At 35.7% G+C, this 21,837-nt stretch overlaps 1 protein-coding gene across 2 annotated transcripts in view; it reads left to right on the top strand.

Moving 5' to 3' along the window:
* CCSER1 (coiled-coil serine rich protein 1) overlaps positions 1 to 21,837 on the top strand; it is a 628,555-nt gene that overhangs the window by 288,044 nt on the left and 318,674 nt on the right. For both annotated transcript variants that reach the window (XM_074148037.1, XM_074148036.1), the window contains exon 7: positions 20,757 to 20,840. In XM_074148037.1, coding sequence (XP_074004138.1) covers positions 20,757 to 20,840 — 84 coding nt within the window. The remainder of the gene's footprint in view (positions 1 to 20,756; positions 20,841 to 21,837) is intronic.

Raw genomic sequence — 21,837 nt, 5'->3', positions numbered from 1 at the left:
GTAAATTCTGACATTTGCTTCAAAGATTTAACCCGTGAGATAAAGTGCTTAATACCATCTTTAAAGATCAGGACCTCATTAGGACAGGTGTTTAATCATATATATAGATATGGAAATCATCTCTGTCCCTAGTTTATAGCCTTAATTAAACTCCTCATCCACAGTCTGAAAGGCACTGAAGGACAGGATCTCCAGGACTACATAATTTTCTAAGTCATTCTGTAATTGTTGTCATAAGATTGTCACACATCTAAATTCCTGGGGGGGTGGTCGGGACAATAATCAGATAAAACTGTATGTATTCATATGTATTTCTACAGCAGTTTCACACTCAGATGATTTTTTTTTTTCTACTAATTTTAGTTAAAACTTTTGCTCTTTTACTGCAAAATCAGCCTTTTGTATTTTCAGAAGCTAGCATTTGACTTTTGTAGGACAAAGTTAATGCCAATGGTGCATAAAAATAGAAGCAGCTGAGAAAGAATAGTTAAGGCTAAATTCTGCTTGCTTTTCTGTCAGACATAAGATCTTTGAATGACAAGGGTTTGAAGCATTGACAACAGCAGATACGCTCTCAGGAAGAGTTTACCAGTACTCGGTGTCCATCAGCTGGAGTTACCCTTCATCTTCTTTTGTTCAGATTTTCATTTAATCTCCAGTTGAGATTAACTGAGAAGGAAATAACCCTTTCTTCCATTTCTAACTTGCTGACATAAGGTAATTGTTCTCTGTAATGTGAGTTGAGCAAGATGACAAAGAACTTTATAGCCTGAAAACATATAATTAGCTGTACAAGAGGGAGGGTAGTCGATGCTAACAATTGTTAAACATCTCTGTGGTAGCAAAATTAGAGTCCAGGTTAATAGGCATAGTCTGCTTTTTATTTTAGGTGTATAAATATGTGTTCTTTAATATTGCAGACTTATTTTGCTGATTGTTTTTCTTCAGTTCTTAGTTTAGTCTCTGCCTTGTTATTACTTTTCATAGACGGGGCTGCTGCTTGGGTTTGACTTATTTAAAAAAATTATGTAGAAAGAGTATGAAGTACAGGACACTAGTACTTTTTTTTTTTTTTTTTCAAATTAAATAAAGGTGAATGACTGATATCTTGCACATCTTTGAAGTGAGAGTCCCAAAGACTGAATTTGACATGTAGATTGATACAGGTCAGTGATGTTATTTGGATAAATCATTTGACATGAACAGGTTATAGTGATGAAAAATGTAGGTTATTTTTCATGAGAGTAGAATAATATGAGTGATACCATAGCTTTCAATGTGGATTTCAAAAAGATATACTTGATAAAATATAATGAAATACACTGTAGTGAATAAAGTACTAATAACATACTGAAGGACTGCATTACCATCTTTAAAAAAAAAATGCAATTTGTTGTTAAAGCTAAATAGAACTTGAGAAAAAGGGAATCTTAATTTGTGCATTCACATATAACTTGTTTTAAATAAGTTGGACTGTGTTTCCTCAAACAAATATTCATTTTTAACAAAATAATAGTTTTGATAAATGCAATTGGTCCAAACGCACAGCAAAAACAACCACAATTTTCATTGACTCTTGCTTCACATTGTACTGAATGTTTTTGAGTGTTTTCTCAAAATTGGAGCTCTGTTTGGATTTTCCATGTCAGGTACCCAAAAACTGAAGGAACTGAAATTATATGTTTATTTTGAAAGTGTAGCTCATATGTATCTGTACATCCATTCGTAGTTCTGAGTATCTGAAGAATTCTATTGCTAATGGTTCTTAAACCAAAACAAAACTAAGATTCTTGTGTATGTGGGCAAGTATTTCAGCAACAACTAACAACTGACAGCGAGTGGTAGAAGTGTGACTGTATTCTTTCCACGACCAGACAGATATAAATTGAGTATTCAGTGACGACAGAGAACATTAGCATCACTTACAGATAAAGTGACCAGGTCAACAGAGCTTCTCAAAGTATTCTCTTCACAAGTAAACAAATTATGTTACTACTATGTCTTTATTGTGTATGACAGTATTTTACAAAACATCTAAACAGCAGTTTTGTTGTAAGAACTTTAAGCATTAGCTGTACAATCAGGTTCTGTTGTGTAACCTGAAAAGAAAATAGAAGGTATGCGAATCAGTCTTGTAGTATCTCAGGGAACAGTTTTAAAATGGTGTTAAGAAGTTATTATGGCACAACAACAGAAATAAAGCATTGGTAGTAAAGATGATGAAACTTTTCAGAGTATTTGAACCATAACGTAGAAGGAAACAAGAAGTCTCTTCACTTGCATGCAGTATTCTCCTACCTCTTCTCCCTCTTTAAAAAAGAAATAATCCTGAACTTCAGAATCTTCTTTGCTGTTTCCCTCCTTCCCACCCACCCCCCCCCCCCAAAAAAAAAAAAAAAGAGGTTTATTCTGATAAGTGATAAGCCTTTTGAGTTAAAAGGCAAGATAATCCACTTGCTAGACAAAACTATGAAATAAAACCAAATAGGTCTTAATCCAGGGCAAACACAACTTGTTAGTATGTTGAGTGGCTTTTAAAGCAAAGAGACAAAAAGCAGCTTTTACATTAATTTTGTGTTATCAAGGGCAATCGTACTTCAAGTTCAGAGAGAATTAACTCAAACTAGCAAGACAGAACTGTTCTGCAATGTCTCTTTTATGTTACTGCCTTGCTTGATATTTAATTCTTAACCCCAGTTCCACTCCACAGCTCCTAGAAAACTGCAAATAATAAGTATGTGATACAAGTGAGAACAAGGTGAGATGGCAGTAATTTGGCAGTCTTCAAAACAAGCAGAATCATCAGTCTGCATGGATTACCTAAGATACAGCTAGCTTTATCCTATATACATAAACAATGATGATTTTACTTAAAACAAATTCATCTGTTCATCTTGGATTGCTGAAATCACTCTGTTTTCTGTAGCTTTCATAAATCCACTATGTACAATTGTCAAATGACTATGCTGAAATCTGCTCAAATCCTCCCACCTCGATGTGAAAGGGGGGTGGCATGATGTGGTGGGTTTGTTTTGTTTCTCTTTCACTGCTTCACAGTTTAAACTACAGAAATTGTTTCCCTTACATTAGACTATTAAAATATATAATGGTTCCCAGTTCACATGTTGGACTAGAAATTCCAATTCAATTGCTAAGGATACTGTTGAACCTCAAACAGATTATGTACAAGAGGGCAAAACATGCAAATATTAACTGATTGGGAAATCAGTATTAAACACTCCTAAAATAACACCCACAAAAATCCCTCCATCTTTTTCAATGACTGAAAGTAGACCCAGGAATCCTGGTGGTAAATATTTTCAGTTTCAATAGTAATGATTCACCCTACCCACTCTCAAGTAACTGGAAATCTTTTGGGAATGTGAAGTCCTGGACTCAGAACCAGTGTGGCTTGGGAAAAGTATACAGCCCTTAATTATGCCTGACCCAGGTGTAATACAGGGATAAGAAGGATTAAGGGGTGTAAGAGCATTAACAAACGAAAGAGAGGAGTGAATTATGATAGTGGCAACAAATGGAAAAAAAAAAACCACCTTGGAGTTTTAGTCGGAGATTTTTCATTGTCCTTTTTGCTCAGCATCCTCTTGTGTAAGATCATAACAACAACCTATGTCAGAAGACCTTTGTAGGACTTATTTTATTAGTACCATGAGTCACAGTGCAATAGCAAGGACTGCCTTTAAGGTAACAGCACACAGAACTGTACAGAAGACATAAAAGAAATCTGTGTGTTGGCTGTCTTTAGTTCCTTTTTTTAAACCCTCTGTGATACTTACATGTACCATATTCACAATAGGAATGTGAAAGTATCTGACGGGCAGATGCTGCTGCCTTCTCAGTGTCAGCAATATAGTACTCAACTGATAACCAGTGGGGCTGCTTGCCAAGGATATGTTGCAAAGCTCATGCAAAGGAGTGAGAGGCTAGTGATGCTTATTTTCTTAGAAGCAGGAAAATAACAATAGACAGTTGCTCTGTTCTGTAATCAGAAAGAAATTCTTTATTTTTCACTAGAAAATATAAGACTAATCAGTGATTTGTTTGTGAAAATTTGAGGAGAAAGAATGGCTTGAGGTAGTGGCTGTTTGGAGTGGCTGAACAACACAAGGCATGAAAATATAATGTTACGTTTGAGAACTGAGATGACTTTAGAGGCAGTTTCATTTTATGTTGTTTAATTACCTCATATAATGCAGGGGGGAGAGGGGAAAGAAAAAATCTTACATTATGGTACTCCAAAACCACCTGAAAATTATCTTAAAATGGAAAGAATTCCTATCGCTAAAGATATGCTCAGCCATAATTTGCCATGCTTCATTGTGACATACTGTTGAGAAATTTGATCATCCACGATCTTATCAATGACCAATTTAGACTATAGTTCCATCACTTTCTTATATTCATTAATAGAACAGGGGCATATATAGGTATTCCCTTAATGTTTGCATTAAAACAAATACTTAACTCTTGGTAAGTTATAGAGCCTGGTAATCATAGAATGATAGAATGAATCATCGAATGTTTTGTGTTGGAAAGGACCTTAAAGATATAGTTCCAACCCCCCTGCCATGGGCAGGGACACCTCCCACTAGACCAGGCTGCTCAAAGCCCCATTCAGCCCAGCCTTGAACACTTCCAGGGATGGGGCATCCATGACTTCTCTGGGCAACCTGTTCCAGTGCTTCACCACCATCACAGTAAAGAATTTCTTCCTAATATCTAATCTAAATCTCCCCTTTTTCAGTTTAAAACCATTGCCCCTCATCCTATTGCTACACTTCCTGAGAAAGTGTCTCTCCCCATCTCTCCTGTAGCCCCCTTTAGGTACTGGAATACTAAACAATATATTCAAAATACAATTAATCAGGAATGTGGGGCTTAGGAGGATTTACTGTTGCTTAGAGTGAAAGAGAGCATAATTAAAATGATGATAAGGTAGTATTGATTGTAATAAATTGTTGAGGTTACAGAGATAAGATCCTGAACCATTTGCGTAATGATGAAGAGACCTTGAACGTGAAAATGTTCTAGGCATTTAATTGTTAAAAAAATGGATCCTAGAACATGATCCTTTCTTCAATGGGACTTCTGCAGACTGAATAACTCTTTAGCTAACTTTCCATTTCTCTCGACCTGCATCTACTATTATTTTGCATGGGATTTGTGTGGACATGTGTTTAATAACCTGGGGGATGACTGGGAAAAAAGGCCCACTTATTTCTGAAGAAATTCCAGTTACCAATTAACATTTTCATTAGAATATTTGAGTCATAGTTAATTTGCATTAGGATTTATTATCTGAGCAAACCTGACCTATTAAACCTTCTAAATCTATTACTGTCAGCTAATGTCATGATTTCAGGAAGAGTACACGGTGTGTCATAGCAACACGGCTGTTCCACCAAATTTTTAACCTGAAATCATCATTGTGCTGTTTATTACTGATTGAATTATTAGACACGATAAATTATTTTATGCTAGCCACTCTCATGTCCATCATTTTAATACTTTCCTTGTCATTATAAGTGCCTTTAGCCTTACAGGCTAATGAAAGGTTCTCGTATCAAGTCTGATTACCACTCTAATGTTTTCCAGGCATGCTTGGTGATGAGCTTGGCATATGAAACAATTTCCTGCAGTAATAAAACTAATTAAAGTGGGCAGTCATCCCAACATCACTCTTTAATGAATTATAATGAGCTCATTAATCTATTCGGTCTCACTCACCACATCTATTGGCTCAACTTCTCTGGGGGTACATCAGGATAGAACTCTTGCCCAGGAAAAAATGGACGCTGAAATGTGTCTGTTTTCTTTTTTTTTTTTTTTTTTTTTTTTTTTTTTTTGACAAAGAACAGGAGACAGCAGAGGTCTGCTCTAAGTGGAATATGCTTTTTAATAATCAGAATGGGAAAGGGTATATAGCGAAGACTGTAACGGTGTCAGAGGAAGAATCATGCAGGAACTTAACTAGGTGTAATATTGCACTGCAAGTGACAACATAATGCCTCTGTGGCACACACAATTCACTTAAAATATGACTTACAGATAATATTTTAGTAACTGGATCTCTGGGAAACTGCCTAAAGAAAATAATATCAAGCTTGGTTTTGGCTGAGTTTCTTGGCATTTTTCTTTGTTTGTTCAAAATGAGCAGAGAAGAGGTTGCAAGGTTAGGCTTTCCAATTCCATAACGACAAATATTAAAGAATTAAATGGTAAGACCTATGAGAGGAAAAAGATGATTTATATGACTATCAATGCAGAAGAACCACCTATTTCTGTTAGATTGTAACCCTGCAACTTTCCCTATTTGGAAAAGATCAAGTCTAGTAATAGCTAATCGCAGCTACCCATCGGAGTTAACAAGTTCTTATTATGGTTTTAATTAAAATCCCACAGGCATAATTGCAGTTTTATTATTAGTCAAATTAATCTTTCATTTACCTCCATTCATTTCAAATATTTTAATAATAATAAAAATTTGTGCAAAATGTATGTTCCCAGAGTATGCAAAGAAGTTAAAGTACTCTGTTCCAAATCAGAAGCAACAGCCATACCCAACAGTAAATTTCCATCGATGTCTTCGCCACCACAGACTTGGTGCTCTTTTCTCATTTGTAACAAAGAAATGTGAATGATGCTCTCCTTGAAACAGGAATTCATTTTTATGCAAACTACTGAGGCTTCATTTCATTCTTCTGTAGAGCAAAAAAGTGCAGGCTGCTCTAAAATCTCAATAAGGCAGTGACCAGGGCAGCTGCAGTAAATTAAGGGGACCCAAGCTCAAGTCCCTGTTGTGGGCGTGGGGAGGCACAGGCATCTGTATCCATGTGCCCAGGGGTAACCTCAGCTACTGAGCTGTTGGGTAGTCAACGATGCAGGGTAATGTTATTCTTCTAGCTCAACGGGGTGAAAACATTTTACTTCTGTAAGGTTCTTCAAAACTGATAAATTTTTATTCAAAAAGGTTGAGAGCTTTTTCTAATGAAATAAACACTTTAAAGTGAGAAGATATGTTGTTATAAAATCCCCACTTGGCTTCAGTCTTAAAGAAAAAGTGATAATCTGCCATTCAGTTAGAAAGAAACAAACAAAAGATGTCTTTGCTTCAAGGCCATTGTTGTTTCCCATAGTATCTTTTTGATTTTGTGCTTTTTCTTTTTACAGAGGAAAAGTTTATGGAAACTGTCTGCCAAATTTGTAGTACTCCTAAATACATTCTTGGTTCATTTTTAGGAAAGGGAATTATATAGTTCAGGCTTCTTCTGCAAGACTTGTATACTGAAATAGTCCAATTTAAAATGTGCAATGTAGGATGATCTAAGTATAAAAAACCAACCCAAACAAAAGCCAGTCCTTTCTATTTCTATATTATTTTGTTTTATGCATAGAACTTGATTTCTACTTGGCTTAGTGCAGTTATATATCTCTGTATATGGTAGCTCAGAAACAGGAAGAGCAGTTGTGTATTAGCATGTTGATTAAGCCAACGAATGTTGTACTAATTAAACTGTATTCTTTTCTGTACTGGCCGGGATAGATATTTATAGTTGGTGCTATACTGTCTTAAGAGACTTAAATTTTGTAGTATCTTTGCAATTGTCGTGTGGTAGCATAACTGTCCTCTGATAACTGAGACAAACAAAATCAGCTATCTGACAAAGCCTTTTCATTTCATTTTTGCTTAAAAACTCGTTAAGATAAAGATGTCTTTTCTTTTGCGATGATTTTAATGTCAGTCCAGAAATTAGATTTTCTAAATGTATGCAGAGTTGGTGGTATTTAAAGATTGATGTAGCTGCATAAAAACTACTAGCAAAATGTCACATTGATTGAACAAGGGTTTACTCTCAAATAAAAAATGCGTTTTCATTTAAGGTCAGTAAATAATCAGGTATGTAGTTTGTGAGGGACTAGTTACCTCTTTTTAGATTTTTTTTTTTTAATTATTATTTTCCTGTATAGCTTGTTTCACCTAGCTTGAACATTGACGTGCGAAATTCAGGATCCTCTTTTAGAGAATATAAGAAGCTGATGGAGATGTAACCACTTAAAGAAGAAAAAAAAAAGCAAAATATTACATTGAAAATATCAAAATAATGAGTAGCATGAATAGTTTCAATAAAAATTAAATACAGCTCATTGTCCTTTTGATAAGATATGTATTGGAAAAAAAAACCAACATTCTTTCATCACTGTGACATTTCTATTTATTGATATAAGTGAGAATCATGGTGATTGACTATAAATCTCTCCTTAGTGTGAAGTATGTTCACTGTAATTCAGAATCTGCTCTTGCCTACCTGGTAAGAAGGAATGAAACCTCAGTGGTTTTATAGAAGAAATGGGTATCCAAGACCTCTGTGTACTACATGTCAGTTTGTTTGTTTTGTTCTTTTTTTTTTTTTTTTTAATTTGAATGAATATGGGCACGAGTAGACATGTCATTAGGCATTAACACAATATTAATGTTTATATGGTTTTTCATGTGATGTGAATAAAGGAGTCCTTTTTGATAGGCAGAAAGCTCGGGAAGTCTCTCACCTGTTGCAAATTCTTCTGGGTACCCCAGGCAAATGCTTGCCTCTCTTTTGTGTCTCTGAATTTCCTACTTTGGAAAAAAAAAAAAACAAACCATAAAATGAGGGTGGCGTGGACATCTTCATATGGAAGTACTTGGAAACTACAACTGAAAAGTACTCATAGTTCAGAATATTTTATATATGGGAATTTGAAGGTGGAAGGGGAAATAAGGAAGCAACTTGTAATCCTCTACAGTATAACAAAATCAACAAATTTGTTATATTTAAAAATGCATGGTTGCCTCAATACTTGCAGTATTGTTTTAATAATATAGGAAAAAAAATTGCATAAAGTAAAGTAAATATGCCCTTGAAAAGGTAGCTCATATTATGTGTTTAAAAGTTACTTTCAATCCATTCATCCTTTAATAGGTCCCCAGTTGTGGGAGGGAAGAACCTGTGACCTTTTCAGAGTACTAGTTTCTCAACATTTGATTTGGGTCACTGCTCCACAACTTACTGTTTCTGGGGCACAGAAATAGAATTTTGCTGGATTTGATGCCTTTTTTTTGAAATTGTCAATCTTGTCACTAGTTTGATCTCATTCATAACATCAGAACTCCAGAAAACTTATGTTATTCACTGAAATCACAACAATATTTAAACCAGAATGCGGTAATGTTTATATAAAATACAGAATGATTAGCAGAATAAGATAATGGGAAATTTTTAGGCATCTCTTTAAGGAATGAAATAAATATTGGTTCCTATAAACATTTAGCAAAGAAGGTGCAGACCCTTTGTATTCTACTTAATAGTAGGCTTGTTTTCATGCTTTTCTTGTTGATGAGCACCGTAAAAGCTGCTTGAACATAAGGTGGTATAAGAACAGTCAAAATCAAAGTTTTATTCGAAGTTACAAATGGACATGTGCCTACCTTCAGAATAGTATTATTCTTTATATATGCTGGTGTGCTTAACATGTATTAGGCAATAGGGATTTTCTAAATCAGCTTTTTCCCCAGTTTACCTACCAGAATAGAGGTGGTCTTTAGATTTAATAATTTTGGTTGAAGTATTAGTGTTCAAATGAAATTTTAGAGTCCAAAATAGTGAAGGAAATGTTTAGATTAATCTGGGGTAAACTTCTTGTTTCCAAAATATCTTTGCGTGTCCTCTACTGTTCTACTAATCTATATACTCTTTTGACACCTCTTTCCTTCGAAGTTCCAATTATCTGTATAACATATTTCCCATTTCATACAAAGAAAAAACATGCGATGCATGAAAAACTTATAAATTCTTTCTCAAGAAGACATCTTACATATATAAATTGAAGAATTTTTAGTATTTGTCGCTATTTAATAATTTTCCTAAATGCCAGGGACCCGCCACCATGAGCTTTCATGTTTTTCTCGCTTCTACTCCAGACCTGCACTAAATTGTATTTAATGGTAACTTGTATATCATTGTTAATTCTGTGAGCATTTGTTATTTACATGGGCAAACATTTGTACTTTTGATCCTAGAAACTTTCCTGGAATTACATGTTATTTTCATTATTATAACCTCAACCAGAGGACTGGATTGCTTCCCCTTTCTTATTCTCTTGTGAGCATTTAATAAGACTACTTCTGTCAATCCTTACGTATTCCAAACACATACAAATTTATTCATTGGTTTCCTCCTTGAATCATCCTGGTCAATCTAAAATTACTTTTTTTTGGATCCTAAAGAAAATCTTGACTTGACTTGACTTGACTTAAAAATAGTAACTGGAAAATGTTAAAATATATTTTCTTTTGTTTGTTCTGCACAAGATGTTTTTGTCACATTTTTCCTCACAAGTGGAAAAGCTGAAGTCACTATATTTTTAAGGTTCTCCTTGCCTTGTATCTAAAATTTTCTTGTGATTCCAAGAAGCAGGAGAAAGAGAATTTTTTTTTTTTTTTTTTTTTTAAGCATAAATGTTGAATTTAACTTAAAATATTGGAAATGCTGTCATATTTTCAAGCTGATAGTATAAGGCTACAGTGGACTTGGGAAACTTCAACTTGGTGGCCTGTGCTGTGTTGGAGCCAGAAGGAACTTTGCTATTGATCTCCTTCCCAGGGAGCCAGGATCTGGTTTGGGCTCAGTCTCCTTCCATTTAGATAAATGAGGTTTTGCATAGGGCGTTATTCTCCGAATAGGAAGAAGTGTATTTCCTGGCTTGGTGGTGATGAAACTTTTACAAAAATGCAGCAGTTGGCAGATATTTTTACTTTATTTCTTGGCCTAAATGGTTTTGTCATGCTGCTTGGCAGAAAGAAACTGTGACATAGCAGTAAAAAAGTGGCTGCATTTCAATTGTGAGTGAAATTGTCTGCACAAGGTTATAGATTTTTATGGATATTCTTTGATGTGAATCAGTCTTTATGTATTGCGTGATTAAGGTTGCTTGCATCTAAGAGTGTGAATGGGTTTTGGTTTTGCTGGTTTGATACTAGGGCAAAAAATTAAATATGAATAGTTTTCCCTGATGATAATGTGAGTTAATAGGAGAATATTAAGTTGCTGAACTTTATGTTTACATCTTAATGTAAAAATAAAATAAGCAAGGCCAAAATACCAAACCAAACAACTAAACCTTCACCCTGATTATAAAAGAATTTCTTCTAATTAATAAGGGGCATGAGGTCTTCCAGAGAATTTGCAATGCTGAAAGATAATTACTGTGTAGGGAACCACTCCTAGCAAAGAAGTTTATTGTAAAATAAATGATGTGTTTGGTTTTTTTTAAAGTTTTTTTCATCTGACTTTTTATCAGGTATATTAGTAGAAACTCTTTTGGAAAATAATTTAGTTGGCCCATGAATGAATATAATAAATGGGGAAGAACAGACTTGACTTTCTGAGATTTTAATCATACCTCAGAAGTCTGCTGGAAGAGTCATCAACATGTGAGTAAGAATGATCTGTTTTGTGTAGTTAACTCAATTTCCAAAAAGCTTTCAACAAGGCCCTTCATCAAAGGCTTTTAAAAAAATAAGAGGATTAGTGGGGAAGTCTTCTCTTAGATTAATGGCAGATTAGGTGTAGAGTACAAAAGATGCGAGTAGTCATTTATTAAAGGAAGAATTATACTTTCAGAAGAGCCCTGAATAATCAGAATTAAAATGGAGTATGAAATGTTACAGAAAGATCTCATCATAGCAAATGATTTAAAGATGAAAGGCAGTTGAGATTCAGTGTCAGCAGACACAAAAGAATAGACATGGGGAAGAACAAACCTATCTTTCTAAATAAGGAAGGAGATCTTTCAGACGTTGTGGATAGTTCCCTGAAAACACCAGCTTTGTACTTAGCAAAATCACAAAAAGTATCATTGAGTAGTTATGCTTAATACTTCTTGCAGGGCTGTTGATAAATTAGATATAGGGTCATTGTTTCCAAAGTTTGTTTATTTTGAAGTTTATGACTATGATTTTAGTTTTATGGAAGGGTTTGTGATGGCATTTTTTCCCCTTCTACAGAAAATGGAGAAGATACAAATTTTTTCTATAAATCTGGGCCCTTGAAAATTATTTCGAATAAGTACTTAAAAAATGAATGAGAACCAAAATACCATAGTGCAGTTGTGTGAATGGGTGGCTAAGCCTCTGCTTGAGTGCTATATGGAATCCTGATTACCCAGTTTGAATGAATGATAAGAATGCAACTAGAAAAGGCGAATCATGGGTTTTGCTCAGAGATACAGGCTGATTTATGTAAGAAAGGAGGTTATATGGACATGATTCCCAAGTTTCAAACAGAGATGACAGGAGCTGTACAGTAAGCATGCAGACCTGTAAAACTATGGGAGACACGGAGAAGATGAATAGCAAATACTCCTGGCTTTTCTTATGATGGGAACAATGACATTGTTCAGCAGCATGTTTGAAACAAAAGAAAGGTTTTGGGGGTTGAGGTTTTTGTTTTGCTTGGTTGGTTTGTTTTCTTTTCATGAATGTATAATTTATTTAGAGATACCACCAAAGGAGGTGTGGTACTGTGTATATGAATTCTGGTTCAGGAGGTGCCATAAGGAGAGAGTAAATGGAGTGGTTATATCGGGAAAAAATACGTTTATATGTTTGTTACACACTTACACTCCTGGCTGCTGTTCACAATTTCTGCAGGTTAGATACATCTTGGGCTTCACCTGATATGATCATTCAGTTTTATATTTTGTAGTTTATTAATCAAGCTCCACTCCTTTAAACTCTGCTTTTTATTATTGCTGCTGAAAGAGCAAAATTCAGCTGAAGCAAAAAAAACCCATTAATTTGCTTAATCTATTTTTCACAGTTAACTGACAATTGGATTGCTATGAAGAAAATGTTGTCTATTTAGCTCTGTATTCATAAATGTCTGAGGTTAAAGTAGCATAGCCTACATAGTCTTTTTGAGTGTTACCTTCATAGTAAAATATCAATTGAATTCTGTTATTCAAATGGATATAGCTGCCCTAAATTGTTCCAGTAAAATGTTTATTGACATATTTTGTGTAGTTGAACTTAGGTAGAACATGCTATAGAATTGCATAAGGTTTTATGGGGCTTAATCACCCTTATTTATCATTAGAAGATCAGGTCCTGTGCTCCCCAGACTCTGCTTGATTTCATGATCAAGAAATCAAATATGGATCTGTTCCTTTAGTTATGTCACTTGAATGCTGTAGTTGCATTGAGACAAGATGTACGTAATGCTCTCTGTTTCTAATATGACCGTAGCTTCCAAAGCTGATTCGGGATTTTATTGATTTGTTTTGTTCCTACTGGAAAGATACCCTGTAGCGAGACTGTTTCTGTTGAGTTGAGGTGGGCTTGGGCGGTTGCTTTGTGTTGCCATGTTATGCTTTAAGATAATCTTCAGGAGCGTGGACTTGCCCTCGGCCTTGTGCTGAGCTGGAGCAACAGCTGGCTCAGCAGTGTGACATGAGAAGCAGGCGAGTTAAGTGTGACCATTGCCTGCAGTCAGAGGCTGCTCTTTGGGAACGTTGTCAGGACTCCAGCCAAGACTAACTGGACTGGCACAGCACCAAGACAACAGATGAGCCAAAGAAGCAAAATCAGTGTGCTTTGCACATGTGAAGAATTGCAGCCAACCAATTCATTTCTCTCTTGGCATGATTGAAAGGAATTGATATGACAGATATAAATTGATACAATATGTAGAGCTAGAGTGAACACAGAAAGGGAAAATAAAACAATGGAAAGTCATACCCGGTACATACGGTATCGTGGTGTAAATACATCAGGGGACCATCTCTCAAAGATAGACCAGTGACTTGATTTTGACATGTGAAACAAATAATGCAGTCTCAGGTTCTCTGCCTCATGTTAAAATCATTAAGACTACCATTAAAACAATAATAATAATAACCAGTAAATTTATTCATAATCTGACAAAAAAATCTGTAATATCCAGAAGTCTACTCACATGAATAATCTCAAATATGTACATGCTTTTCCTTTTATTAAAAGCATGATATATGTTAACAAAAGTGGGTGTCTCAGTTTGGAGATAGATAATGGTGCTTCCTTACAAATTTCCAGTAAGATCCGCAGAAGTACGTGGTACTTTTCAGATGCCAGGTGGTATAAAGTGAACCGTGAAAGACATCCATAACCCTGTACACAGTCTAGACTCCTACACTGCTGGCATAAAACCTCCATACATGTTAAAATAATCTGTGTTTTCTCTGAAAGTTCTAGATAGGTATCCAGAAATTTATTATGTATGTATGTATGAATCTGCTTCATAACTTAAAGGAAGCTTCAAATATTAGGGCATTTATGTAGCTTTTTGAACTTACTACTCAGTTTCAAATTTCTTAGTTTGGTTTGTTCCAGGATATTTTTAAAGAAAATACACCCTAAGTAATTGCTGATTTTTGCATTACCCTAAGTTGGCAAACAATCTGCTTAGCATCAGAAATGCAACACATTTATCAAATGAGTTTTGTAATATTCTAATTTTATGGTACTATTTTGGCAGCATATTCTGTTTAGTATCAAAGTAAAATTGCAGTAACCATCTTCAATAATACTTGGTTAGTTCTGTTTATAGCACTTTGATTACAGTAAGCACAATATGCCTATTTGTTCCAAAGTATGAAGAGGTATAATATGAGTTTTCAAAATGGAAATGATTATGGTTTTTAGCCCTTATGCATAACCTACTGCAACTGTCTTCACACACACGGTACAAGTTGTCATCTTGTGACCTGATCTGATGAGAAACACATTTGCTATTATGTTTAGCATTTCCCCAGTTGGACAGAATTAAACAAAAATAGGAAAATACTAGCACTGAGACATAGCAACTGCTGTCATAGACAACAACTGAAAATATGTAAAAGGACAATAATTTGAAGAAGTACAAAAGATAATTTGAAGAACATTCTGACCGTAAGCATGTACAATAATAACAGCAGATCCATAGTGAATATAGAGCTAAATCCTGGACTTTTTTACAATATCAGACAATATAAGGGAGGAAAATACGATGGACACTTTGCACACGGATGCTTTTGCATTTTTATGAACTACACCTGGAATTCAGACCACAAACCTTTTTGATTACCTCCGTTTAATAAAAGAAAGTAGTTTGAAGATGCAGCATTTTATTTACAGAGCATGCTGTGTAGAACAGTTCTCTTTAAGAATGAGCTGTTGACTTTTTTTATCAAGTATTTGCAGCGTCTTGGAAAAGCCTTTTATGAACATGCTCACTGCAATGGAGAACAGCATTCTTATCTTTTTTTTTTCGTAATGAGTTAATGAACAATATTCATAAAAATAATGAGAATATAATTATAATATGTAATACTGTATGTAAAATATAGTACATATAGTTTATTAAACTCAGCAAAATGGCTTCAAAATGATAATGTATACAGGTAGCTTATGAACACATACATAGAGCATATGATTCAATTATTTGGAGCGTTGACTAATATTTTCATAGCATCAATGTTCTCATTGATAGCTTTGATAAAATATACAGGTATAAACTCATTTTGCTGAATGATAAGGAGCCAGAGTGTCTAAGGATATGGATTTAGTAACTAGAAATGGTAAATGTTACCTTGCAGAATCATAAATCTATGGTCATTTAATTTATTCTTGTTGGCATTTGAACTCAGCTATACTTATATGCCAATCTGTTATTCTGTCACACTCTATAAATACCATAAGGGCTGCAAAAACATGAGTAATATTTTGCATTCATGATCATATCCAGCATTATAAAATAGCTTATTTTTCTAAATATAGGAATACATTGGTCAAATATCTACTAGAATGTGGGGATAGTGAAAAGCATGAACCATGCAGCCTCAGAGTACTCAAAGTATATTAAAAATCTCTCCTTTGTGGGGGGAAATGTTTCTTCCAGCTTTATAATTACAGTGTAGACTCAGAATACACTGATTGCATGCTCTGCTAAAAGCAGACCATCCTTTTCAAGTCCTTTCCTCTTAGATGTCTGTTGTGACAATTCCTTAGAAGAGAATTCTTATTTTCAGATAGTTTATTTTTCACTATAAAATCCTTATTGGACTGTGTCTTTTTTTCCTCATTCACCTTGAGAAGCTTTTCTCAATGAAATTCTTGGGCTTTCTATAGCAGCCTTGCACTGTACTACAGTTTCACGGTAGGTAATTAAACATTTCAGGCCTCCTAAAGAGTAAAAGTGATCTGTTTCTGAATTTACGCTGTTACACATTGTTGTTTGCCCCTGGACTAATAAATAACACAACATTCCACCAACTTTTCCTGCTCCTGTACCTTTCAATTGCATGCTACTTCTTTGGTATCCTTTACACAAGCCTTCACTGACATATTTTGGCTCTTGCACAAGAATGTGATTTTTTGGAGCATTCTCTCCTTCCCTAGCCTTGGAATCATGGAATTGTAGAAGAGGTTGGGTTGGAACGGGACCTTTAAAGGTCAGCTAGTCCAACCTCCTCTGCAGTGTGCAGAAATATCTTCAACTAGATCAGGTTGCTCAGAGCCCCATCCAACCTGACATGGAATATTTCCAGGGATGGGGCATCTACCACTTCTCTGGGCAACCTGTTTGTGTTTCAGCACCCTTATTATAAAAAAAAATTCTTCCTTATATATACTATCTAAATCCTACCCTCTTTTGGTTTAAAACCATTACCCCTTGCCCTGTTGCAACAGGCCCTGATAAAAAGTCTGTACCCATCTTTCTTATAAGCCCTCTTTAAGTACTGAAAGGCTGCAATAAGGTCTCCCCGGCGTCTTCTCTTCTCCAGTCCCTGCCTTGTGGTCGATCCACTCAAGAGGCATGGGAAGAGAAGTTGCCAGTGAAGACTAAGGCAAAAATTTGTTGAGTACCTCAGCCTTCTCCTCTTACTCATCAGGGGGACTACGCTTTCTTTGACCTTGCTTTTCTGGCTGATGTACCTATAGAAGCCTTTATTATTCTTTGTGTCCCTTGCCAAGTTCAACTCCAGCTGTGCCTTGGCCTACCTGACCCCGTCCCTATACAACCGGGCAACGTCCCTATACTCTTCCCAGATACCTGTCCCTGCTTCCACTGCCTGTGCATTTCCTTCTTGTCCTTTAGTTTGACCAGCAGGTCTCAACTCAGCCATGCCAGTCTCTTGCCTTCCTGTCCTGAGTTATTACACATGGGGATTGAGAGCTCTTGCGCTCTGTGGAAAGTGTCCTTAAAGATCTGCCGGCTCTGTTCTGCTCCCTTGTCCCTGAGGGCAGTTTTCCAGGGTGTCCTATTGATTAATTCCTTGAAGAGCTGAAAGTTGATTTTCCTAAAATTCAGGGTCCTGCCTTTACTCTTCCCCTGACCCGTATCCCTCTGGACCATGAACGCCACCAGTGTGTGATCACTGCAGCTCAGGCTGCTTCCAGTCTTGATGTCACCAATTGGCTTGCTTGCATTAGTGACCATCAAGTCCAGTATTGCATCCCCTCTGGTAGAACTATTACCTGGTTTAAGAAGTTATCCTTGATGCACTCTAGGAGTCTCCTGGATTGCCTACAGCTCACTGTGCTACTATGGAAGAACTGTATTCACTGTTTTGGTAACAGATAGTTTGTTCTATAACATTTTTTATTCTGTTAGTACTACATTCATACAGATGTATGGGATGTTGAAACCACCCAAGCCTTTCTGCAGTTGACTACATTTTTTGTCTTTTATTCCTGTATGGTAATTTCATTCTTCTATTCATGTTCTCTACAGCAGAAATGTCCTGAAAATATAACAGAAACAGAAGAAGCACCAAACACAATTGTCCTTTCCCTTTTGTGTTGCATTTGCAGAACAGATGATGTCTGTGCAGATACTATGCAGAAAATGGGATTATAAAATCCTAATTCTACTCCGTGTTCAACAAGAAAGAGCTCTCTGCTGCTAGGAAACCCAGTGTTGTGGATGGGATGAAGACTATGTTTATAATTACTTCTTTTACTAAAAAAATAACATAAAAATGTTGAGAATCGCTAGCATTTCCCTTTTACTAGACATATCTGGATAACTCCTGCATACAAATTGATGTTCCTGCACAGCAAGTTGCAGAGAAGATCCTGTTCAAAGTCAGTCCTTGCTGAGATGCTTGGGTACAGATGAAGTCTTCTGTTTGGCGACAATGATTGTAGCACCTACATTTTGCAGTTAAGTTTACCTAACTGCTTGCTTATCTTAGTACAGAAAATTATTTAAGCAAGAGGTGGAAACAACAGATACTCTTTTCTCTAAAGATGGCAAATGCATGAAGGATGTGGTCCAACCCTCATAGTCTCAAGTATCCCAGCACAGTGGGTCCCTCAGAAATTGCAGGATGTGCTTTTACTAAGCTGCCATGGTCTGCATAGGAGCTGATAATGCGATGTATTGATCTACAAGAATGATGTCCCACTGGCAAGTGTTAATCAGAGTTTCACTGATATGCAGCCAGACAAAGGGAAAATTACCTTAGCCCTAGGTATTTTTCTCCAAACTGTAACAACAGTTATGATCTATATTGTATGAGAAAATTGTTGCATGGAGTATAGAAGTTAAGTGCCTGGAGAACTGTGCCGCACAGAAGAGGTCATTCCCTTGCGTGGATGAGGAAGATCTAGCTGGGTGCATGACTGCTTTATGTTGGGAGAGGTGCACTGTGATTTTTAAGTCTTGGGAAGCTCTGGGAGGCAAAACCTTTCTCAAGCTCTCACTAGTCCAAGGGAGGCCCACATTGCATCTTAGATAATACCTGGTGCCAAAGCTTATTGCTGTATTTTCTTCTGCATGCTTTCTAAAAGCTATTTTTGTAATAGTCTTGATTATGGGACCTTGTTGTTTTCCTCCTCCACTGTGTATTCCACTTACTCTTTTTTTTTTTTTAAGTTAAAAAGGGGAAAATCAGGAGATAGCAACAATGTGAAACCATGCTGACAAAAAGAACCCAGAATAATGTAACTAGAAATTGAGGTACAATAGTTAATGCTGCATCACCTTTAAAACCATTTTTAAAAATAAAGACCTCACTTTGATTAAAAAATTAGTGAAGGTCTTGATACTTTATATTTTTTATAAGCAGCTATTTTTGCTAACTAAAATGTTAAATATGTACTAATAACATAGTGTGTGCTGAGGGCTGTATTATGGGATGCATTAGAATTTTATTTGCAGCTAACATTCCTAAACAGCAATCTATTAGTAGATTGTAAAAATGAAATGCTGCTATACCATATAGCAAAGAGAAATTCCCACGAGTTTTTCCCTAAAGGAGATAGTGCAAATTCTAGCTTTTTTCTAAATTGAAATATTTCAGGAGTTCTGTACATAGTACTGAAGTAGTGTGTAAGCAGGTTCATTATCTGTCTGCCAGAAACTGGGTATCTCTTTTTATTGCAGTTGTTAATATTTGGGGTTTTATGTGTGAGTATCTTGTTTCTTCTTCCAATTCTGTTAGAGTGAATGATGAGCAATATAATTACTTTGAAAGGTAATTATTTTATTATAACTGAACATTGAACTGAGGAAAATGGACTTCGCACTCTTTATTTTTTTGTCTCATATTTGTTCATTTGGAGTTGCAAACACATTAGTACTGACAGAGTTCAAGTTTATGACACTGGTTTTACCTGTTTGAACCCCTGAGCTCTTCCTGGTCTAAATAAATTCTGTACTTCTATACTTTATCATCTGTTAGCTAGAGGTCCAATTTTCTTATTTTTAAACTAAGGACAAAAATGTTGTACAAATATCACTATATTCCCCAAAGTGTTTTTTTACGTATGGCTGTTGGTTTTTTTTAAATAATAATACTCCAAACCAGTAAATTTCTCAAACGTTGAAAACATTTCTCTGTCCTAGAAGTACGTAATGATACAGTGCTATGTTTATAGTTGTACTACCAGCCAGTCAGTTCTTTAGTTTGTTGAGTGTTTATTCTTCAACAATATAGTCATTTCACTTCTTCTTTTGGATGTTTATCAGAACAAGACAAAAATGTGATTGACATTTCATCTCCAAAGAAGGTGTTTAGACTTACACGAACTCGCAGAATACCCTGGGGACAGCTTGCAGACTGCCCCACGGACCTGGGCTTCCCTACAGTCTTAGCTATTAGGTTCATTTTCATGCAAGTCAAATTGAGTTATAGTCAACAGTTTTATCACTAAGTGGTAACTATTTTCTTTCCTTCACCCTGTTAATACCACAATTACGGCTGGTTTGGCTGATGTGAGATAAAAGATGTATGCATGGGAAGGGTGCTTTCCTTTTCCTGTGAATGTCTGTTCTGCTTTCTTTTTATCCCCTCCAAAGTCAAGAGCTCCACAATAATGCTTCTAAGTTGATGTTTCTCTAATGTTGTTTTGTATGTGTAAAATTATAACATTTCATAGCTCTTCCTTAAATGAAAAGGAATGACATGATAGCATCTCCAGTAAAAATGCTTAAAAGATTCAGAAAACAATGAAATGGACTTCTGTGCAGGGAGCTATTCACATTTCTGTGTAATGTCTTTGGATGCATTAATTTGTTTATGCAGTAACTTAGGATATGTTATTGAAAATACCACACATGAAAAAGGAGAATTGAATTTCATTACTTGAATGTAATTATCTCAGGCTATGTGAAACAGCCTTTTCTTGTCCTTGTAAAAGGGTTAAGCGTATTATAACATCTCTTTTGATGTTTCTGTAGGATGGAATAAAAGATGAATGCTCGGTACTAAAGCTGCAGCTAAAGGAGAGAGATGAACTCATAGCACAACTTCGTGAGGAGCTGGTAAGCAGGAGAAGCAATTTTTTTTTAAAGTTCATTTACCTGATAATGTTGCTCATCGAGACCAGAAACTAAAGAAATACAATTTCACTCATGCTACAGAATAGCTAGCCTAGGGCTATGTTAATCATTCAGATAAACACTGATAACACTGACTGTACATTTCTAGGGACTTGTCAGCCTCTGAAGAGGCTACCACCTAGATGCACTGCTAATAAAAGTTTCTTTTAAAAGATTGTGTTGACAGTTGTCTTGCAGTATCAAAGAGGCAGAGAAGTAGCACAGCACTGTACGCATATGCCAGAAATCTTGAAGGGCCATGCACACGTCCTGATGAATTGTGAATACTTCTCCTATGAGCTACTTTTCACATCTAAAAGATTGTTCAGCAGAAAATAAAACACTTTTTTCTCCATAATAGATGTCTTTAAATAAAATAATAAATATTCTTACACTTGCTGAACCTTTCCTTAGCATATGAGCTACTAATGCTTGAATACTACCGTTTTAAGGATGGACAGAATACTCTCAAGTGACTGAGGGTAAAATATGTGATACAGCAATTAAAAAACCTAAACACATGAAAATGCATTTTATTGCGCTATTAAGACTGTACTAATATAATTTTAAAAATTCATTTTTGATGGAACATGAGTAAAGCATGTGTGTCTTCAGTATTCTTAATTAAAGGGGAGAGATTTTTATCTCCTCTCTCACAAACAGAGAACGTAAAGACTCAACAGAGAAAGCATGTAGGATCACCACATTCAAGGCATACGTCACTTCCATGGAAGTTGCAGGTGTGCAGGCACCTATGATTTTGTATAAGCACCCTTTGCGAGGTGGGGATGCTTCCCTAATTAGATCTTATTTATCTGATGTAACTCAGGGGGCTTTTATGTCTTTCTGTCTCATGCCTGGTGGCTAGCTCAGAACCTGGGCAGAATGAATTCAGCTCCATCCATTACTGTTTCTTTTATATACTAACCAAAACCACCAG

This window comes from Numenius arquata, chromosome 5 (assembly GCF_964106895.1).
Source record: "Numenius arquata chromosome 5, bNumArq3.hap1.1, whole genome shotgun sequence".
Taxonomy (NCBI): Eukaryota; Metazoa; Chordata; class Aves; order Charadriiformes; family Scolopacidae; genus Numenius; species Numenius arquata.
The sequence above is the reverse complement of the archived record's forward strand: the minus strand, read 5'-3'. Positions and strand labels throughout refer to the sequence as shown.